The sequence below is a fragment of the Myotis lucifugus genome, unplaced genomic scaffold, assembly GCF_000147115.1.
Source record: "Myotis lucifugus unplaced genomic scaffold, Myoluc2.0 scaffold_372, whole genome shotgun sequence".
In the NCBI taxonomy this organism is placed as follows: Eukaryota; Metazoa; Chordata; class Mammalia; order Chiroptera; family Vespertilionidae; genus Myotis; species Myotis lucifugus.
Window position 1 is genome coordinate 73,664 of NW_005871420.1, and position 11,947 is coordinate 85,610.

At 46.3% G+C, this 11,947-nt stretch overlaps 2 protein-coding genes across 6 annotated transcripts in view; one reads left to right on the forward strand and one right to left on the reverse strand.

Annotated features, from left to right (window-relative positions):
• WRB (tryptophan rich basic protein) overlaps positions 1-5,296 on the reverse strand; it is a 20,039-nt gene extending 14,743 nt beyond the window's left edge. For 2 of the 5 annotated variants that reach the window (XR_002832330.1, XM_006101536.3), the window contains exons 1-3: positions 5,116-5,296; positions 3,635-3,800; positions 1,662-1,729 (exon numbers count right to left, since the gene is read on the reverse strand). Coding sequence is in view for 3 of the 5 variants with exons in the window: in XM_006101536.3 (XP_006101598.1) it covers positions 1,662-1,729; positions 3,635-3,800; positions 5,116-5,217 (336 nt within the window). In the remaining 2 variants the exon portion in view is untranslated. Of the gene's footprint in view, positions 1-1,661; positions 1,730-3,634; positions 3,801-4,882; positions 5,034-5,115 lie in introns of those variants that run through there. The other 3 variants (XR_002832329.1, XM_006101535.3, XM_023765043.1) reach the window with 2 other exon arrangements.
• A 5,612-nt stretch (positions 5,297-10,908) lies between these two features.
• The window catches only part of HMGN1 (high mobility group nucleosome binding domain 1), a 7,182-nt gene continuing 6,143 nt past the window's right edge, over positions 10,909-11,947 (forward strand). Inside the window, exon 1 of the mRNA XM_023765041.1 lies at positions 10,909-10,979. Coding sequence (XP_023620809.1) covers positions 10,909-10,979 — 71 coding nt within the window. The remainder of the gene's footprint in view (positions 10,980-11,947) is intronic.

The following is an 11,947-nucleotide window of genomic DNA, read 5'->3' on the forward strand; positions in this document are numbered from 1 at the left end:
AATACAAAGGCAACAAAATCTCAGACATATGCCAAAACAATTTCTTCACTGATACAGCTCCTAGGGCAGTTGAAACTAAAGAGAAAATGAACAAATGGGACTACATCAAAATAAAAAGCTTCTGCACAGCAAAAGAAACCATCAACAAAACAACAAGAAAACCCACCTCGTGGGAAAACATATTTGCCAACGTCATATCTGATAAGGGCTTAATCTCCAAAATTTATAGGGAACTCATACAACTTAACAAAAAGAAGATAAACAATCCAATCAAAAAATGGGCAAAGGATCTAAATAGACACCTTTCAAAAGAGGACATTCAGAAAGCCAAGAGACATATGAAAACATGCTCAAAGTCACTAATCATCCGAGAGATGCAAATCAAAACAACAATGAGGTACCATCTCACACCTGTCAGAATGGCCATCATCAACAAATCAACAAACGACAAGTGCTGGAGAGGATGTGGAGAAAAAGGAACACTTGTGCACTGCTGGTGGGAATGCAGACTGGTGCAACCACTATGGAAGGCAGTATGGAGGTTCCTCAAAAAATTGGAAATGGAACTCCCATTTGACCCGGTGATCCCACTTCTAGGAATATATCCCAAGAAACCAGAAACACCAATCAGAAAGGATATATGCACCCAGATGTTCATAGCAGCACAATTCACCATAGCTAAGATCTGGAAACAGCCTAAGTGCCCATCAGTAGATGAATGGATTAGAAAACTGTGGTACATCTACACGATGGAATACTATGCTGCTGTTAAAAAGAAGGAACTCTTACCATTTGCAACAGCATGGATGGAACTGGAGAGCATTATGCTAAGTGAAACAAGCCAGTCAATGAAGGAAAAATACCACATGATCTCACTCTTTCGTGGATAATTAAGACCATTACAAACTTTCGAACAATAATAAATACAGTGGCAGAGCTGCCTCAAACTGATTGTCGAACTGCAGTGGGAAGGCCAGGGAGGGTTGGGGGACAGGAGGGAGGGGAGTAAGAGATCAACCGAAGGACTTGTATGCATCCATATAACCATAACTAATGGACATAAGACACTGGGGGGTAAGGAAGGGCAGGGGCTTGTCAAGGGTGGGGGGGGAGGGAAAAAGGACACTTATGTAATACCCTTTGTAATACTTATAGCGAAAAAAAAAAAAAATAAAGCAGCCATAGCAGATCCGCAACCTCAGGGTAAGGCAAGTCCCCCCCTAGGAAAGTTGTGAGTCAGTGGTACTGGACTTTAATGACAATACGGGTTCCCCACCTGGAGAACAGACAGTCACTTACCCATCTGTAGACCATGGAGGAAGCAACAGCCAAAACCACTGGCCATCTCAGAAAACACCATTTCTAAGTAAGCTTCTCTCACTTCACCCCCAGCCTCCCAAACCTGCGCTGGAGTGGAGGCCACATGAAGAACTCCAGAGGAGTTGCTTAGGCGTTCATTTGCTTAAAAATCCCAAGAGTTAATGACACTAATCAAGAGAAAGGCTTTTTGTTTAACTTATGAATTCAGAGTGTTCGGAGTTACATGCCTGCAGGACACTCAGCACAGCAGCTGAAGGTGGAAAAGCCTGGATTCCAGGGGCCGGAGTGGAGCCAAGTCCATCACCAGCTTTACTGACCCAGTGACACCACAGGACACTCACCTGCAATACGTAGAAGGCAACACTCATAACCCACTTGATCTTAGCCAACTGCGCTGTCCGTGCTTTCACTGAAAGGAAAAATAGGATGAAATGATTCTATCAGCCCTGAAAGGAGAAGAAAATATTCAAATACACAGAAGTGCTCTTTTTTTTAATATATTTATTTCTTTATTGATTTCAGAGAGAAAGGGAGAAGGAGAGAGAGATAGAAACATCAATGATGAGAGAGAATCATTGATTGGCTGCCTCCTGCACACCCCCCACTGGGGATCAAGCCCGCAACCCAGGCATGTGACCTTGGCCGGAATCGAACCTGGGACCCTTCAGTCCACAGGCTGATGCTTTATCCGCTGAGCCAAGCCGGCTAGGGCCAGAAGTGCTCTTTTGTCTCACAAAATATTTTCTAATTATGCATGTACATATAAAATAGGATGTCTTACATCACCCACTATGCTATTATTTAAAACAGAGCTCAGCCAAAGTGGCTCAGTGGTTGAGCATCAACCTATGAACCAGGAGGTCACAGTTCAATTCCCAGTTAGGGAACAAGCCCGGGTTGCAGGCTTGACCCCAGTGTGGGGGCGTGCAGGAGGCAGCTGATCAATGATTCCCCCTCATCATTGATGTTTCTACCTCTCTCTCTCTCCTTCCCCCTCTGAAATCAATAAAATTATTTTTCAAAAATTAAAAATAAAATAGAATCACATGCAGATTGGGATATGTGAAACTTTAATTTCAAAAAACCTTAAAGCTATTCATCTAGCCTCACTGGTGTGGCTCAGTAGTTGAGCATCGACCTATGAACCAGGAGGTCACAGTTCAATTCCCGGTCAGAGTACATGCCCAGGTTGCTGGCTCGATCCCCAGTCTGAGGCGTGCAGGAGGCAGCCAATCAATGATTTTCTCTCATCTCTAATGTGTCTCTCTCTCTCTCCCTCTCTCTTTCTTTCTGAAATCAATGAAATATATTTTTTAGAAAAAGCTATTCATCTAAATCAGAGATTCTTTTCACAATGCACTTACCAATCAATAGGACTAAATGTTCTTCCCCGATTCCCCGGTCTACACTGTACACTAATCCATAAGGGAGCCTAATTGCCTGGGTCCTGGGCAGGCCCCTCTGCCTGTTTTACTAGCCATGCGGACAGCTCTCTCACAGTGCATGCTCTCAGCACACAGGCTGCCCTGTGAAAATCGTCATCACAGCAGACTGTTATGGACAGTGGCAAACATCAAAATGAGTAAGACCTGAGTCTACACTCGGATAGCACTTTTTAGAGAACAGAATAAGAAAGCCCCTGAGACCCTAGCCAGTTTGGCTCAGTGGATAGAGCACTGGCCAGCAGACTAAAGGGTCCCGGGTTCGATTCCAGTTAAGGGCACATGCCCCGGTTGCGGGCTCGATTCCCACTAGGGGGCCTGCAGGAGGCAGCCAATTAATGATTCCCTCTCATCATTGATGTTTTTATCTCTCTCTCCCTCTACCTTCTTCTGTGAAATCAATAAAAATATGTTAAAAAAAAAAAAAGAAAGAAAGAAAGAAAAAGAAAGCCCCTGAGAATCCACTGTGAGATTCTTTTCTAGGCTTCTCTCAGAAAAGTTGAATTTGAAAATGACAACCTTTCAAGTTGGCTCTGAAGAGACTCTAAGAGTATCCTGAATGTTTCTGTTAGAAAGCAAAGGTTCACCAGCAAAATAAAGAGAAAGCAATGTAATTATTATTATTGGGTTTCTCCTAGACAACGTCAAGGTTTATATCAACCTTTAGAACATCCAAGAATCAGTGCGTGTATTCTACGAATCCTCACAGAAAAGGTTTTTCTATGAATCAGCTCTTATGAAGCTTTCCAAAAACTACAAATGAAAACAGTACCATGAGGGGAGCATTTGAGGTCTTGCTTCCCGGCAATGTCACCAGTTTGGCTCAAATAAACTCTTATAAAAATTCAAAACAACAACAAAAAAAACTGCACCATGAGTTTTGAGCTTATCTGTCATCTTGTTGATCTTTCTTTCCAGCCTGGCGTATCTGGCGAACTCGTCCATCATGTTGACAGTGGAGAGTTCCTGCTTCATGTCCTGGATCTCTGCTCTCATCTGAGACTCCTGCTCTGCATCCTTCTGCAGCACCCTGGACATCTGGTGGAGCGGACAGCAGGGGTCAGCCACACACACACATCCCCCATCGGGGGCGGGCCTACCCGACCCCACCCGTGCATGAATTTGTGCACTGGGCCTCGAGTATATACATGTATGCATCACCATAATTTTTTTAAAATAAGAAAAATGGCCAGGGGCCAGCTCTTCAAGAGTCGTTCATGCAATTTTAAGAACTTGGGACATCATCTTAAAGACTAAGCAGCATCAGGAAAGATTCTGAGGAATGCCTGGGAGCTAAAAGAGAAGTCTCTATGCCTCACAGAACATTAGGGCCTCGAGCTTTACACAAAACAAGCACTCAGTGAATACTGATAGAACAAAACATAAAAAATGTATAAATCCTGCCTCGTCTTAAATACCCATCCCCAGCAGCAATTTATAGCAGGAGAGAAAAGCAGGGAGAACTGAGTTTCCGGAATAATGCTGCCACCCCTGCACCCAACGTTCCAGGTCTCAGTCCGGGTCAGAGCGCCTCACTCCCACTGTGGGCCAATGGAGGGCGCCCTTCCCCAGGGAACAGCTCAGGTTTCTCCCACACATCCCCCCCTCCCCAGTTTCCACCCCCCCTCAAAGTTGCCCCGCAGCCCCTATTCATGCTCCAGGAGGAGAAGTAAGAGAATCACGAAACAAGGATCAAACTTCCGCCCCCACAGTCACTAGCGGGGTGACTATGAGTCAGACTCCTCTCGGAGGTAAACGAAGATGGGGCGACATTCACCTCTCACCGCAGCCGTGACAGCGGGACACGAGGTCACGCACTCGCGCTGGGCAAGAAGCGCTGCTGAGACAGCGCTCCCTACGGGCGCCCGGCGCTGCCCTGAGTCAAGGCAGCATCACACGGTCCTGAGGTTCAGGGTCCGCACTGCCAACCACGCCACCCCATCCCTCCTGCACCCTCAGCTCCATCTCTCCGGGGCCGGCGAGGAAGGCCGAGGCCTCCGGCAACCTGGGGGCGCCGTGTTGCTCCGGGCACTGTCCCCCTTGCAGCCGAGGCTGCCGGACGCCTCCAGAGACAAGAAATAACGGAAATGGGGGGGGGGGGGCCACTAAGAACGCCCAACCTGAACACTGCTCCACGTGAAAGCGTGGCCAAGCGTTGCCAGGCGTTTCTCTCACGTCTGTATTTATTGATTTGAGTGTTTCTTTCTTAAAACGCAGAAGGTCCGACCAAGGCGCTTCTGCAGGCCGAATGCGGCCATCCCGCGGCCGGCTTGGGACCCCCGTGTCTCCGCCCGGCTCAGCGAGGGCGGAGGCCGCGACCCACCGGCCCCTGGAAGGCGAGGCAGCCACTTACGAAGGAGGAGAAGGACGGGAGGAGGATCCTGAGGACATTGCACCCAAACACGAAGCAGAGGACCAGCAGCCACGCCCAGTGGTCGGCCTCCCCCGCGCTCATCCCGACGCTCCCTGCAGCGCGAGCTCCGCCGAGGCGGACGCCGGGGACCCAGCCGGCGCTCGCACCGCGCCTGCGCCCGGAGGCCGAGCCCGCTGCGCCTGCGCGCTGCGCCGCGCTGACGGGGAGGCGGGGCCATCTTTCCCACGAGGTCGGGGTTTACGCCTTCTCCGTGGCCTTCCGGGCTTCCGTAGTCCCCTCGCACCCACCCCTCTACTCCCGCGAGACCCGTTTTCCAAACTCTGGTGGTTCGGGTCCCACTGTCTCTTGTTCGGGTGCATCTGCAAACCACTTGTGTTATTATGTATTACTTTCTTTTCTTTTTTTTTTATAAGTCATTTTTTATTTATTTTCATTTTTTTATATATTTTATTGATTTTTTACAGAGAGGAAGGGAGAGGAGATAGAAAGTCAGAAACATCCATGAGAGAGAAAGATCGATCAGCTGCCTCTTGCACACCTCCTACTGGGGATATGCCCGCAACCAAGGTACATGCCCTTGGCTGGAATCGAACCTGGGACCAGGCCGACGCTCTATCCACTGAGCCAAACTGGTTAAGGCCGTATTACTTTCCTTATGTTGACTCACCTTTATTTTTATTTAAAATAAACCTTTCTACAAATAGAAAAACTACCATGATTATAGTAGCAGGTATCTGTAAAAAGAAATCTGTTTTGTAAGTAATTATATGTAAAATGGATTTTTACATGGCAAAACTAAACACTGTAACAATTTCCAAAACTGCACGCCTAACTAAAAAGCACTGTTGGCAATCAGCCTGTAATAAACTAGTTAACCCACGTATAGGTGAAAATGGGGTATTACAGCAAAAGAACACCAATTCATGTTTATGTATAGTAAATAAAAGATGTCTAGCTGCCTCTTCTGCTATGATTGGAGTCTGAGAACTAAAACCTAAATCAAATGGATCACGGAGCTGTGGTTCTACCAATTTCTGTTTCAATAAAACATGTGAAGCTAAGCTATTTAATGATGGTAGAGTGAATTCTTTCCATGGAAACACATCTGGCTGGTAGGTGATACTGAACTAATCCAAAGACAGTCTGGGAGCCTGCCTCTCCTCCATAGCCTTCCCCTCCAGCAACTGCAGCCAGGCTACTGGCTCCTCTACACACTAGAGATTTAGAAGAATTTACAGGGAGAAACCACCTCATGGAAAGTGATGGCAGCTCCCCCTCTGCTCTCCCCTTCAGGCTGAGGAGGAGAGTTTCAGCTGTTCCCCACCCGACCACACCATACACCACTATTACATACCCCAGGAAGAGGTTCACCAATTCCTGGTGAGGCAAGAATTTGACAAGAACAAACAAACAAACAAAAACACCAAAGAAATATCCCTGACTGCAGCAGTGATGGGAGAGGATCTGGCCTTCAGGAGCAACCCAACCTAAATAACTCAGCTCTCTCCTATTGCTTAATTTGGACAGGGCTCAAACAAAGCACTCACAACGGAAGGTTGAATTTTCCTAACATGTGGAAAGAAAATATGAAAACCAAGACATCTTAGTAGAAATCAGTCTAGACCTAGTAACTAGAGATGTGCTCAAAACTGAGTGAGTGCCTTAGAGTCAGTTTCTGAGGACAACCAACCCAAAGCAGATTCTTCTCAAGACAGGCACACCAGAGGCAGCACTGCAACACAAGGTGAAACAGGATGGCCTCAACTATTCCCAAAATAGTGAAAACAGAGGGCACAACGAGAAGAAACAATTTAGTGGGAACTGAATTTACCTATTCTTTAGTTTGCGCACTTGGTTTTACTAAATGAAAACGATGATGATGACAACAACAATGATGATGATGATCACATACAGTGCTGAGTCAAAGAGCAGACTGACAATCTATCCAGAATGAATTAAGTGAAATCTGCAGTATTTTGGTGACTGGCAGCAAATAAGCTCAGGGAGTTACCTTGAATGCACAAATTTATAGCCATCATATTGTTCATTAGCTGTCACAGTCCCATAGGTTGGCAGCCTGTTTTAGGATCCAGGATAACTAACAATGAATGAAGTATGAGGATCTCTTAGGAAATGGAATTTTAGCATAGCTGAATATTCAAGTATTCCCTTTCTGTGCACACACACATATGCATTTATATATGTGTATGGGTGTGTGGGGTGCTAATCAGAATGAAAAATATAACATTGTAATTTGAGTTATTTTGCTGTTTTTTAACTTGTTAAAAAATATGAAAAAATGTTAAAGTATATGTAAAGACAGCACTGTTGATGTTGCTAGGTACAAATAAAGAAAAAAGAACAAAAAAATTTTAAAAAAGGTATTGCTAGGTAGTTGTTGAACAACATTGGGAATATACTAAATGCCCCTGGGTTGTACCCTTAAAATGGTTAATTGCACGTTATGTAAATTTCACCTAAATTTTTAAAAACTGCTAGAACCACCCTGGCTGTGTAGTTCAGTGGGTTAGAGCATTGTCCCCATAAGCCAAAGTTGTTGGTTCCATCCCAGGTCAGGACATATATAAGAATCAACCAATAAGTGCATAAATAAGTGGAACAATCATTCTCTCTCTCTCTCTCTCTCTCTCTCTCTCTCCCTAAAACCAATTTTAAAAAAGAAAAAATAATTGCTAGAACCAAATAACCTTTACAGTTTTCTTTTCTTTATCTTAGCATGCCCAGAGTGCCTCAGTTGGTTGAGCGTCCTCCCATGCATCAAATGGTTGTGTATTTAATCGCCCCTCGGGAACCTATGGAAGGGAACCAATTGATGTTTATCTCTCTCTCTGACCAACAGGATGTGAATTCAGTTCCTCCACATCCTATCCAATGTCAGTCTTTTACATTTTAGTCATCCTAATAGGTGTGTAACGGTATCTCATTTGACTGTTTTGCTATATTTGTATTTCCTTCATGACTATTGATATTGAGCAGGTTTTCATGTGCTCATTTGTCACTCATGTCTTTCTTGATGAAGTATTAGTTGAAATCTTTTGCCCCCTTTTTTTCTGAGTTATTTTCTTATAACTGGATAGAGTTTTGAGTTCATTCTGGATACAAGTCCTTTATCTGGTATATGTTTTGCAAATATTTTCTCCCATTCTGTGGCTTGTCTTTTCATTCTCTTAAAAATGTTCTTTGAGGAGTAAAACATTTTAAACTATAGTGACAGAAAGCAGATCAGTGATTGCCGAGGGCCTGAGAGTGTGACAAAGATTGGCTGAAAATGGACAGGAGGAATTTTTTCCAGGGGTTTTATATGTTCTCTAACTGGATTGTGGTGATGATTGCAAAACTCTGTAGATTTACTAAGAATCATTGAATTTTACACTGAAAGCAAGTGAGTTTTATGCAATGGTCTTTTAGTACAATTTTAAAATTTTTTAAATTGTTAAGGTATGAAACCCTTGGGTGTGTCAGACACTATACTAACTGCAGGGTATAAAATGATGGTGAACAAAACATCCCCAATCTTTATTCTCCTGTGGACTTGGCTAAACAAATACTGTAAGTGCTGCCCTTGCTGGTATGGCTCAGTTGGTTGAGCATTGTCCAGTGCACTGAAGGGCCACTGGTTCGATTCCCCAGTGGGAGCACATACACAAATTTCGGGTCCAATCCCTGGTTGGGGCAGGTACAGGAGGCAACTGATGGATGTTTTCCTCTTTCCTTTTCCCTCTCTCTGTATAAAATCAATAAGCATTTCCTCAGGTAAGGATTTGTGTTAAAAGAAGATACTGCCAAACAGTTTTCCTACTGAATTCTAGTTGTTCCATGCGCTTGTGTTGGCAAATTAAAAAAAAAAAAAATCTGGCCCTGACCAGTTTGGCTCAGTGGATAGAGTGTTGGCCTGTGGGCTGAAGGGTCCCGGGTTCCATTCTGGTCAAGGGCATGTAGCTTGGTTGTGGGCACATCCCCAGTGGGGAGTGTGTAGGAGGCGGCTGATTGATGTTTCTCTCTCATTGATGTTTCTGATCTCTGTCCCTCTTCCTTCCTCTCTGTAAAAAATCAATAAAATATATATTTTTAAAAATCTGTATGCCACCAGTTTGTCACCTGTAGCCTAGGCATCTCCAGTTCTCCAGGGAGAAAGATCTTTATGAGCTAAGTTCAGATCTTAGCTGTGTCAATGTCTTAAGACCTTGTAGTATCTCCCACTCCTTGGATAATAGCCAAACTGCTTAGCCTGGCATCAAATACCGCCTGTAGGCTGTGGTTCCACTGTTTTCTGCCTCTTCCCTTAAATCTTCACCGCCACTCTCAGTATCTCCATCCCTGCCACTCGGAAGGCCCCGGAGGGCTGTCAGGATCCACTGAGACTGCATGCTTTGGAACGTGCTGTCCCCCTGGCCAGTTTGTGTGCTCTCTCTCCTGCGGGCTTGGCTAAACAAATACTGAGTCCTTGGGAGAGGTATCCTGTCTGCAGTCTCTCTACCCCAGGGCCAAGCATAACGCCTAGCATTCAGAACATACCTGTGCCAGGTCCTCTCTGGTGTCATTTTCTTTTAAATGCAGATTGAAGAGAAAAGAAGAGAAAAAAGGATCAATTTTAATATTACCCTGCTGCCTCCCATTGTTCTCTCCAGAAGCAACCACTGGCAACTTCCTCGTACATTCTTCCTGAGCTAGGCAATGAGTGTGTAACTTCATATTCAATATACCTATATATTCAATAGATGCTATGGAAAAGCAAGCTGAGATTGGACATAAGGAAAGGCCTCATCGAGAGGGTGACATTTGTGCAAAGACCGGAAGGAGGGTGAGGAAGGGACTGCAGTGGTCTGAGCGAGCAACAGGTGACAGGACCCTGAAGCAAGGAGTGCGGGGCCTGTTCGAGGTTCAGAAGGCGGAACAGGGTGAGCAGTGGTGAAAGTCATCCAACTGGACCACATCAGAGGGCTGTATAGGCCACTCTAAGGACTTCAGGCTTTCTTGAATGAGAAGCGAAGGCACTAGAGGTATTGATCAGGAGTTAGTCTAATGATTTTCAAAATTCACTTAGTAAAGCGATGCCTCAATTTTTCTTTCCAAGAGCTCGGTTTTCACTATGTGAAGATGCCATAGTTTATCGGGGCCTCTCAAATGATCGACATTTGGTCTATTTCCAAGCTTTTGGATTCGAAGTAGCCTGTTTCTTCCTCTCCCAAGAATTCCAGCTGACACTTTTCCGATTAAAACCTTTTTCTATAATCACCCAACTCAATTCCATTTTTTACACGTAACTGTTTCTTCATTTTAAAAATAACCAACAGCCCTAGCCGGTTTGGCTCAGTGGATAGAGTGTCAGCCTCAAGGGCATGTACCTTGGTTGCGGGCACATCCCCAGTGGGGAGTGTGCAGGAGGCAGCTGATCGATGTTTCTCTCTCATGGATCTTTCTAACTTTCTATTCCTCTCCCTTCCTCTGTGTAAAAAAAAAAAAAAAAAAAAAAAAAAAAAAAAAAAAAAATCAATAAAATATATATTTTTTTTAAATAACCAACAGAATAACGTGCGGTCTCACTGATTCTGGGGTTCCCAGCTCAGAGCCCCAAGTCAGAAGCCCTTGTTTCACTTTTAAAAGGTGCTTATGTGAGCAACTGCTTAAAAACAGGCAGGAACCGAGTGGGTGTGCTTCCCGCTTCGCTTCAGGGCTAGAGGGTGACCGTGGCTCAGGAACCCACAAGGCTCTGAGTCGACCCCCGTGCACCCCCGACTCCTGAAGGGACGGATGATCACGAAAAAGCTCCGCAGAAAGACCGGGCTCCGAACCACCTGGCTGGGGAACACCGCCGCACGGCCGTGAGTCGGCCAACGTCGCAAAGACCTGCGCCTGCGCAGTGGCGCCTCGGGAGTCTCCGGCTCCCGCTTTCCTTCCCACAGCCTCCCTTCCGGCGCCTGCGCATTGAGAGCCGCTTCCCGCCGGCCTGCGAAGCTGGAGACCCTAGATATCCTTTCTTGCCGACTGAGGTGGGAGAGATGGATCTTACTTGCATCCATTCTCTCTCCCTTCTCAGTCTACGAGACAGACTTTAAGTGTTTCATCGCCATTCACCCGGGATGGAAGGGAATGTGTCCCTTGGCACGTAAAGAGCTGGCAAGAACCCAAATATCCTGGAGCGCTGTGGGTGGGATCACGCACAGATCACGTGGCAGGCGTCCACCAATCGGCAGGCAGACCGCACTTTGCGGCTCGGCTTCAAACTGCCGTGAGGCGAGAACGGCCTCCGAGGCCCCGCCCCCCTCGCCTGGGTCTGGGGCCCCGCGAGATGGCAGGCGGGAGTGGGGGCGCCGGGAGCGGGGGCGGGGCGCAGTGGTCGAGTGACGGCCCGCCTCACCTATTCAGGACGGAGACCGTAGCCGAGTGGGCCCCGCAGCCAATGGGAAGGGGCGAGGGCCGGCCCGGCCAGCGAGGAGGGGGAGCGAGCGGCCGGGGGACGCGGGGGGAGGAGAAGGCGGGCTCCCAATTCGGGTTCATCTGGTTCTCCCACTGCCCTCATCGCGGGTCCGAGCAGCTTGTGCGGCGGTGAGACGCAGCAGCGGCCAGGCAGCCCAGGTTCCCCAATCCACTTGGCTAGGCGCGACCTTAGGGATCATGCGTGAGCCCGGCCCGATTCCATTATGCGTGAGATGAATGTAAGGTTGATCGAGGCTCTCTATCTTTTCTTTCTTTCATGTTTTTTTTTTTTATTTTGGAATGTATTCGTCAGTGTGGTCGTAGTGGAAGTAGATCTATTTACTAGTTTTGGATATTATTTTTTTTTTTTTTT